Here is a 10714-nt window from a genome sequence, read left to right as displayed (position 1 = left end):
TCTCTAAAAGCAAATAAAACTAGCCAACATTTTTTTTCTCATTTTACCACTGAGGAAACTGAAGCTTCATTTTTGTGACACAGCGTGCCAATGTATAATTCATGAGACAAAAATCTATATGGTACTTACTGTTTAATTCTTGGCTTCCTGGCTTTTTCATACTAGCCCATTTTCTATATTTTCTTCATGACAGGGTATGTATATTTATTCTTAAAACTGCACTGAGAAACAAGTATCAAATTGAGGGTGATTCTCCTTTCTCTGCAGTGTCGTGGATATTTTAATTAGTAATCCTAAAAACTCCCACAGATCATTTTTATTTTAAATTATTTTGGTGAAAAATAAGGGGAAATACATTTCCACTGTTTTAATGGCAGTTCATTGTAACTCCTCAGTGAGTGATCATGACAGAGCTAGAATTAATTTTGGAGTTATGCTTACACTTGGGATAATGTCGTTAAGCTCGTAAATGGTCTCAGTACTTTCCAGCTTTATTAGAGTGCTTATAACAGAAAGAGCATAGTACTTTCTTCCCAGTTTAATTTTTAAAGAAATATATTAGTTTTCTAAGGCTACGTAAAAATATTACTACAAATTAAGTGGCTTAAAATGATAGAAATTTAATTTTCTCATAACTCTGGAGGCCAGAAGTCGTATCATTTGCACTGGGATGAAATCAAGGTGTTGGCAGGTCAGTGCTCCCTCTGGAGGCTCTGGGAAGAATCTTTCCCTTGCCTCTTGCAACCACTAGTGGCTGGCTGCCTACATGCCTGGGCTTGTGGCCACTTCACTCCAACCTGTGCCTCTGTGGTCACATTGCCTCTTCTTCTGTGTGTATCGACTCTCTCTCTGTCCTTTTTATAAGGAAACTTATGCATTCAGTGCGCACCTGTGTAATCCAGGATATTGTCCCCTCATTGCACGATTCATTATCACACCTGCATACTTGTACACATTCCCTAAAAAACAAACAAACAAACAAACAAACAAAAACAACAACAAAAGCCTACTCTGCAGGAAATGGGAACCGAGTTTGAATACTAGTCAATTGTTAGCTTGTCGACCTTGACCAAGCTGCTTAACCTCGTTGAACTTCAGTTTCTTCATCTGAAAATGGAACTATTACATGCCTATCTCAGAGAGATTTTGAAAGAGTTAAGAGAATGGATGCTGATACAAATATTACTTTGTTTCTTTTTACTTGCATTCAGAGCTTGGTTTTGACTAGTTTGTATCTCCAGAGCCTGGTATCATCCCAGGCACATAGACATTGCCCAATAAATAAATGTTCACTGAGCAGTTATCCTCTGAAGTGTATTGTGACATTGCACTGTCATGCACTAAACCCCAGCTGGGGACTGCTTGGTAGTGGTGGCCTATCCAGAAATATCCTGTGTGTGATAGTTGAATGTCATTAACTTAGTGAACTGGGGAGATGCATAAAGAACAGAATCCCTAAGACTGGTTTCTGTGTAAATCTGCTAAGTCAAGTGCATACATGATGCAGGAAAAGAACTGTTGATCCATAAAGGGAAACGTTAGCTGGTTGTGATGAGTGTCCAGGTCTCTCTCTCTACACACATGTATGTTCTTTATAAACAGTGGATTGGTTTTTCAGCTCTTTGGTATTTTGGCCTTGTGCTTACAGTCACTGAGTGTCTGACTTCAGAGTTGGAGGTCTCTTCTCCATTTTTGTGAGGTTACCTCCAACTAGCTACTTGAGATGCTAAGCTACTTGAGAACAGCAGTTAGTGATACGGTGACATGTATCTTCTGTGGCTACCCAGTCAGCATTCGTGGGTGGTGAAAAGGGCTTGAATGCTATATGGTCCGAGTTCCTGACAACAGAGTAATGGAGCATGAGCAGTTACTGAGCCAGCCATGTCCTTGGTTAATGAGTCATTTGGCTTATAACGTTCCTGGGTCACAGACTGTCCTGAAGATATCCTGGCTGACTCATCACTGAGATGTACTGTGTCCAAGAGGCCTCCCACAGTGACCATGCATCAATCACTAAAGGAGCCAAAGAATGTGGTAGGGGCTGGTACCCAGAGAAGCTGGCAACCCCTCTCCTAAGACCCTTCACGCCCCTGCCTGGCTGCCTGGGGGAGGAGAGAGCAGTAGGGACCTTGGGAAGGGAGTGGCAAAGAGCAGCAGAGGGGGCCACAGAGAAGAGGGCTGAGTGCAGGGCAGGGAGAGCAGTGCTGGCACCAGCATAACAAGGAGGAATGCTAGGCGTGCGTCACTGAGAGCAGACTGTCAGGTCTTTGGCATTTAGGATTTGTATTTATTATAGGGGCATGATACTTAACACCTGTTATTGCTGTATTTAGGATTTCATCTAACCCTTTTGATCCTGGTGATGTTTTTTAGGTGCTCTGCTCAGATGCTTGTGTTAACACAGATCTTAGCCAGTAACTCTGTTTTCATTTGTTCCTAGTGTCAAATCAACAGTGCCTTGACTTCCTTCCACACTGCTTTGGAACTTGCAGTAGATCAGAGAGAAATCCAACATGTCTGTCTGTATGAAATTGGTAAATATGAAATGTCTGTCTAGCTTCTTGTCATGAAATAGTATGACTGCATCTATTAATGCACTCAGCTCATGTCCAGCTTCTTATCATGCAAGTAATTCCTTCTTGTGCACTTTTTCCTTATTAATGCTTTCAGTTTGTATCTTTAGAAAACGCTTGCTGCTTTTTGTACTCATAGGACTTTGTTATCGTCGCAGAAGTAATGATGCTTATCTCGCTGATTCTCATTATTTATAACAGTTTGAATTTAGTATAATAGGTGTTATTAGAGTTACTGGATGTGAAATGAGTTGATTAAAAATCGCTTGTAAATAACTTATTTGACTGCACATTAGGATTCAAAACTATTTTGTCTTCCCTTCACCAATATTTACCTGAGAAGAAAAATATGGCAAANTGGCTGCTGTGCTTTCTGTTTAAATATTATAAAATGGGATGTTCAGACTTTGAGATGCAGATAAAGGTGTTCTCTGCAATAAAATTAATAGAGGCTGGAGTGTCAACTGGAAAAGTAAGTAGCATGAATTGGGCTGACAGATGTGTAGCATATTCTGGAAGAGGCTCACCAGACAAGCATGGAAAGAACTTCTAAGATATGGATGAGAATGGATGGAAAGGAGGAAAGATGCAGAAAGAAGAGAAAATCTGATATAGAATACAGAAATAAGATGAGTCCCCCTTCTTGTGTCCTGAAGATGTAATGAGCCTTAAGTGGGAAAAGGAGCCTAATTAGGGAAAACACTTAATTCCAATGACATTTGTATTACTTTCAGTTCTTTCAGCGAGCTGTTAAAGATGAATTGTGTCGTCAGAATAACTTATATGTCCAGCCATATGCTTGCTATGAACTTGGCTGTCTTCTATTAGAAAAACCAGAGGTAAGATTTGATATATTCTCTTAAATAACATTCATCACCAAAAATGTGCAAGTGAGCAGGCACAGAGCATCCTTCATTTAAAAATAATTAAACTATTTTCTTTTCCTTAATTTCATGTAGGATGAGCCCAAGAGGCTACTCATTCTATCTGTGTTTAAGGCAATAATGTCTTCTATGGAATTAGATTTATAAATGTAACTTTTTGACAAAAATTTATTTGGGGGAAAATTCATTGCCATTTTTAGAATGGGATGCTATGATGTAGTGTGGTTTATTTGGAAGGACACAGAATTGCATTCTGATTCTCTCTCTGCCGTTTACTTTAGTGTATGATACTGGTTACGTTAACCACATCCTTCTTCCTACTCTTTAAAACAGGATAAAAAATAACTGTCTTGTCAAGTTAATAAAGATTGTAGTGAAAATAAATGAGAATGATGTGGGTGATCATTTTTTAAATTTTAGAATACCACATAATTTAAGTTGACAGTTACTATTAAGATGTATATTTAAGTACAATGGGGCAGTTTTTTAATAAGATTTTAATAGCACTGCATTTGTTTGGTACCTTCTTTTAGAAGCTCAGTAACATAATACTGGCTTTATAAAGTTCTCATTTTTAGTAAATTCAACTCAGATTTCAAATACATGGACTTTCTAAAAGTTGAGCTACATCAACAGAAATATGACTATAGCATATCCCTTAAATGTGTAGCCTGTCTTGCCAAAGATAGGCTTTAAATTGGTAAGACTTTTTATTTGAAATTCTAATTTTATGAAAATGCAAAATGCAATTTTAACAAATTTTTGTAGAAAGTCCTAAAACTATAGTGTTTAAGAAAAATTTTACCCTTAATGCAGCCTTAAAATATATACATAAAATATAACAAGACCGATCTATTTCTTGAAAAGTGAAGTTGATGTCCTCTATCAGTAACGCCTTCAAAAGGAGATACAACTTACTTCAGATAAACCTTTTCATTATCAGCAATTTTAGGTAGTTTAGTAAGACCTTAACCTAAACTATTATAACCCTTATAAGTTGTTATCCTTTATAAAATTACCATGAAGATTATGAAAATTATTAAGTAATGCTTTCATGTAAACTTATTCGCATNTACAAAATAATGATTGATATTTGTGTATATGGTGAAGTACCTCCCTTCGAATATTTGGCCCAAATCCCTTTACTCCTAATAGAAATCTACTGCCTTTTCTATCACCTCAGCTTCCTCAGCTGTCTCCAACCCTTGGCGCTCCTGTTTCTTTGGCCCTGCTAATAGCAGCCTCCCCTCTGACAAGCCGTGACCCTGTACCCTGCTTGGCCATGCCCAAAATGGGAGCACACAATCAGCTAGTTTTAGGGTGCTCAAATATAGAAGGAATAGCTAGCAAATCCACGGGCATTCCAACTGGGAATTGAAAAATGACATCTAATGAAGATAACATCTAACAACAAAAAAAGAACAGAAGTGAGTTCAATGTCATAGGAGTCAAAAAGAGGAGATCAAAGACTAGTTGGTAGAGTTTTATTATGGAGATGGGACTGAAGCTGGGTATGAAGTTCAGAGAAGAGAGAGAGCAGGTGACACAAAGGGAGTGTGATTAAGGCTTTGCCTGGGGCTTGCGGTGGGATGAGGATGGTGTGCAGACTGTCACAATCTTACCATCCTCCAAGGCTCAGCTCAACTCCTAGCTCCTCAAAGCTTCCATGACCACTCCAAAGAGAAACGATCCCTTTTCTTTCTGAATTTTCCCCCAAAGCACTTTGGTTCTCCTACTCCAGTGGCTCTTATTATTATATGCACGGTACCTGTATGTATATCTTATCTCTCCAGCCGAAACTGACGTTTTTCTTCTTCACATTCTGGCTGGTTGCTTGTAGGTAGTGGGTGGCCAGTGAACATGTGTAGGACTTTCATGGCTTTCTTTCCGGGCACAGGGATAGCCTTCTTCCACCATGAAGCTTTCAAGGTCCTCTTGACTCATTGTTTGTGCCTAGATTCTTTTTTACTCCACCTCCTGAGCATGTGGGCTCCAACTAGACTGGACACTGTGACAATAGCTGGGGATTTTATTGCGTGTGAGACTATCTCCACAACAAGAAGGGTGGGACCATGGCATTCCCATATGTCCCCCTGTTCTCCCAAAGCTCTAGGAACCCAGCACATGGGAAGTAGTTGTTGAATAAATGGAATAACGATCAGCAGGATGGTCTAGTCCTTGTGTAACAGTTTTTTAAAATATTTGCTCCCTGTTTTCCTTAGGTAACATTTCCAAGTACCATCAACCTAGGTAACCTTTAGTAGCATTTTCCCCCTAATGCTTAAGAACTACAATGATGATTTCTTACAGTTTGTCAGGGAGCCACTGGTGATGTGGATGGGGCACAGATTGTCTTTAAAGAAGTTCAGAAACTCTTCAAAAGGAAAAACAATCAGATTGAACAGTTCTCAGTGAAAAAGGTATGTTGAAGCCTACTGATCGGGAGTATTATTTATGATGGGCATTTTTAACCAACACTACCTTGCATAGATTTTAGGAAATCATATTCAAAGCTGGCAACTTACTTGCTGTGCAGAATGCAGTTTACCACTGTGGTAAGACGTTTACTCCCATGGTCCTACTTGTGCTCTGAAAGAAAGTGCTTATTTTGCTGCAAATCATTAAAACAGTTTGTTTGGGGTTTTGTTTGTTTTGTTTTGACTGAGTAGAAATATTACAGACTGTAGAGCTCATGAGCATATCTGCCGAGTGAAAGCATCTGTCTAAAGTTAGGAAGTTTCAGAAGAATACAAATAGGCAGACCCTAGGCAAGAGATACAGGCTGTTGGTTCTCAATATAATGAACACATCACATTTTGACCTAATAAAAAATAAAATAGTATGCATCAAATACATCAGCAGAAAGGCCCAGGGCTATAGGGACAATGTCCCCCAATTCTACACTTTTAAGAATAAAATGTAGCTGAATTACTGTGGGTTGGTTACATTACAACTTTTCATATCTTGAGTTTTCTGTGATTTTAATTTTATAAGTTTTATTGAATGAACACTTAATGACTTGGAATATAAACTAGATTGTAATGAGGAATGCCACTGAGAGCATTGTGACTCATGAGAAAAATAAAAATTCAATAAAGCCATAACTAAAAGGCATCTAGCATTACATCCTCCATATAAACCCAATGAGTTATTTGTCCCCCAGCTTTGATAAATTCCTTTTATTTAAACAGAAACAAAGCTAGATTCATTTCCAAATTTTCAGAATATACCCTGGATCTTGATAGTAGATTGATTTAAATAATGAATGGAAGTTGCATCTCCCCAGCATATTAAAAATTGGAAAGCAAAAATTTTTCATAGAGAAAAATGTTCATTTCTCGCTTTGGAGGAGGGGGTTGTTTGTGTGGAATATGAACTGAGCCTTTTTAAATGTCTCTGATGTATATTTTTTTATTTGAATTTGGTTTTTAAAAAATGGAGCCTAATCATTCTAACTACTTGTAGGCTGAGAGATTTCGGAAACAAACGCCGACCAGAGTGCTTTGCGTGCTGGCCTCCATCGAAGTGTTGTACTTGTGGAAAGCCCTTCCAAACTGTTCCTTCCCCAACCTACAGAGGATGAGCCAAGGTAAAAAATAACAAAACANGTGATGGGAATTAAAGGGGAAATTGGGATTCAAAAGGCAATCTGCTCAGAGAAGGAAGAAGACATGAAGAGCCAGGGGAGGCCGTTAACACCTGTCAGGTGGGGCCCTGTGATGCCTGCCACTTGGTTGCCTGCTGTGGACATAAATGTCTTCCTTAATCTTTTTAAAGAAAAGTACACACTCGAAGATTGGGAGCCACCCACTAACCAGTATTATATTTTCAATGCCCGTTATGATTAGGGAGGGGAATGAAGTAGAGTCCAGTGGAAAATGCTTTTTATGTAATCTAACCTCCTCTGGAGCTCTGTTTGGTTAGCCATAAGGTAGAATGGAATGTGTTTCAAGGAACTTGAGTTAAAAGACCCAGCTTGTGACTTTTTTCGGGCACCATTTCAAGGCCTGTGGCAGTGTAGAACGTCAGAGCTGAAGGAAACCTAGAAATCATCCAACCCAACACTAGGGCCTTCAAGCTTAACTCTGGAGAAAAGTAGCGAACTCAGAGCTTAGGCTGCTTATTCAGGTTCAGTGCTACCTCCTACCTACAGTTTGTATTTAATTCAAATCTTGCCCTTTTATGTTACATGATGGAAATAATTAGCTCCACTTTTTACTCTAAAATATGGCAACTTTTTATCATATCCCACAGAATCTGATACTGAAGTTTCTGGAAGTATAGATCCCCCTCATCCCTATAGTTAAAATGGCAAGTCCAAGATGACACAATTGCTTTTTGATGCACCTCATACCAGAATTGTGTTTTTGTGGCAACAGTATCATACACAGGAAAGAGCATCAGCCTTCGATCCTCAGCAATTCCCTCTTTTTAGCTGTGTGGACTTGAGCAAGTCACAGGACCTCTTCCTGCCTTAGGTTTTCTCCTTGGTCAAGTGTGCACCTCACCAGCCACCTTTGCAAGGAAGTAGCGGGATTAGAGAGAATTGTATCCACATGCTTGGCCACACAAAGGGGCTCAGGGGATAGGAGATATTATTACAAGAATGGGGATAAAATTCCTTGCATTTTTGTTGCTGCTAGTCCTTACCAGAATGACAGACTAATGGTGTTTAGATCTGGAAAAGATGGGGTGCTTTCTCAGCTCCGCTACCAACCTGCAGAGGGAGGGTGGGCAAGTACTTAATTTCTGACTGGCTTGCTTGCTGTCTTCTTCTTAAAACAGTTTGAGAATTAATAGACTCCTTGATGAGCAAGTGAGTGCTTTAAGACTTTGCGTAATGATATTGCTTTTTGTGTGTCTGCGCCTGCTCTGGAAAAGCACTGCTGGGCTTGGGTTAATCTCACAGCTGTAGGAGACAAAAATGGAGAGCTGTCGTAGAACTCTCTATGTCCCTTTTTTCTGTGCTGTGTAATTGGTTGTGAAATCAGAAGTGCCTTGTCTTACTCAAAATGTCACATTGAACATATTTAAGAGAAAAAAGAATTTTTTTAAGTTTTCACGTACTTTACATTCAACACTTACAGAGAAGGATAACGGGATCAGACTGGATTTATAGCTGAGAGATAGGATGTGAAGCTCACTACAGTACTTGAGGATTGTATACTAACGGTATTTCTTTCATAGGTTGGTGCAGCATGATAGAGCTGAATTTCAAGGATGCATTTGATTCCTTTGAGAGGCTAAAAAACGAGTCCAGATGGTCCCAGTGCTATTATGCTTATTTAACTGCAGGTGAGTAGACCTCTTGTACCATGATCTAGTGCACACGTGTCGGCAGATTTACGGATGAGGGCAGGAGGATGCAGAAGTTGTGTTCTTTCTCAATTTTCTCAGCTAAAAAAAATTACCCCATTAGTGATTTGTGCAGCCAAATAAATAGCAGTGTAATACAGTGTCACTGACCCAGCAGAACATGGGGCATTTCAGTAATATGCACCTTGCTCCTTCCCCGAGGTCCCCCTCCTGGCTGGTTTGTCACATGCTTTGTCTTGGAAATGCTTATTGCAAGGTTCTCTTTGTTTTTGTGCATTTTGCCCGAAGCAGCCTCAACTGTACCCCTCTCCTTTATTTTCTAAAATTTATATTTTTTACTTTATTTTGAATTTAAAGAGTATTTAAAATTTGCACATGTCTTTTTCATTGTGCTATTAATATCTTTGGATTGTTAGTCCCTGGTTACCAAGTGCATAGATTTTGAGTAGTCTGCTCCAACCTTGTTTTACCTGTTAACCCTGCTCTATTCACAGTGTAATTTTGCAGAGCACGAGGTATTTCAACACTGCGTGTTATTATGTAGAAGTACCTGTAATTTCTGATACGGCTATGAGGGTTTCTTGCCTTTTTGCCCTTGTATGAGGAGATAGTTAAAGATGTACTGCCACCTGGTGGACAAAAGGGTTGTCTGTGTCTTGAGAGAAATAAGAGCCATTGTGATGTAGAATTGTAGAGGTCAGAATTGAAGAAACCCAAGTGGTGGTTGTACATTTTCTGCCTCTAATGATGAATTCTCCATATATAGCAATATAAGTGATGCTTTTACTTAAAATTCAAGTAAATTTAAAAAAACTAATCCAAACATTATTTTAAATATCTTATGTCTCTGAATAATGAATTTGAATTTAATGAAACACCTCCTGTCATTCTATCCCCTTAACTGAATATTTAAAATAATGATTCAATTAACAGTGACCAATATGTATATCCTGGTGTTCCTAAGCTGCAGTCCATTAGCAATCTGGATGAAACCCCCTTATCCCCACACTCCTTACTGCAGTCCCCACAGAGCATCCGTTTTCATATAGCTCTGTAGCTTGTCTGAATAGGATTATTTTCAATATACTGATTAGTATACCCTGTCTCACACTTTAAGAATTGTTTTACAGAATTTTCAATCATCTCAGATGAAAGCAGCAGCTATTTATTGAGCAGCCTCAGCAGACCAACACGTTGAGTGGTGAATGAATCAAAAAAGAGAGGCCTATACAACAACACAACAATTTTTAACATGTAATTGGGTCAAATAATCAATTGTGGGCAGCTACCTCTTTTTTCATCTTTTTGAAACTAGAACATGAAGAAATTAATGCACAGTGAGGCTATATAGAGGAGTATTCATCCTCCAACTATTGGAAATCTCAGGATTATACAAATTGTATGAGATGATAAAGCATGGAAGACTCTAGTCTCTGCCTCTGCAAGGGGACTTTGTGCAGATGGTAAGATATGAGGTATGATCGAAAAATACGGTGAATGTTTAAATTTTAGAAAAATGTATTACAGTAAAAGATACAGTGCCATTAATCTCCCTCAGAATACTCCCCCTCACTTCAAACACACTTATCCCATTGTTCTTGCCACTTTCTGAAGTAGTTCTGGAAGTCCTCTTTCGTGAGTGTCTTTACTTCATCCTCCATCATGACAATGCTCTGTGTCACTCATCACTTCTGGTATGGCAATTTCTGTCAAATAAAAACATTACAGTGTGTCCTCATCCACTTTATTCACTGAATCTGGCACTGCATGACTTCTGGCTCTTCCCCAAAGTCAAAATGACCATGAAAGGAAAACATTTTGAATCAATTCAGGACATTCAGACAGCCACGACAGCACAACTAAAGACACTCATGAAAGAGGACTTCCAGAACTGCTTCAGAAAGTGGCAGGAACGATGGGATAAGTGTGTGCAAAACGAGG

General features: G+C 38.9%; 1 protein-coding gene across 1 annotated transcript in view; it reads left to right on the top strand.

The window, feature by feature from the left end:
* TTC39C (tetratricopeptide repeat domain 39C) overlaps nucleotides 1-10714 on the top strand; it is a 116064-nt gene that overhangs the window by 89988 nt on the left and 15362 nt on the right. Inside the window, exons 7-8 of the mRNA XM_019656145.1 lie at nucleotides 2441-2534; nucleotides 8645-8752. Of these exons, the coding sequence (XP_019511690.1) occupies nucleotides 2441-2534; nucleotides 8645-8752 (202 nt within the window). The remainder of the gene's footprint in view (nucleotides 1-2440; nucleotides 2535-8644; nucleotides 8753-10714) is intronic.

Source organism: Hipposideros armiger, unplaced genomic scaffold (assembly GCF_001890085.2).
Source record: "Hipposideros armiger isolate ML-2016 unplaced genomic scaffold, ASM189008v1 scaffold_255, whole genome shotgun sequence".
Lineage (NCBI taxonomy): Eukaryota > Metazoa > Chordata > Mammalia > Chiroptera > Hipposideridae > Hipposideros > Hipposideros armiger.
The sequence above is the reverse complement of the archived record's forward strand: the minus strand, read 5'-3'. Positions and strand labels throughout refer to the sequence as shown.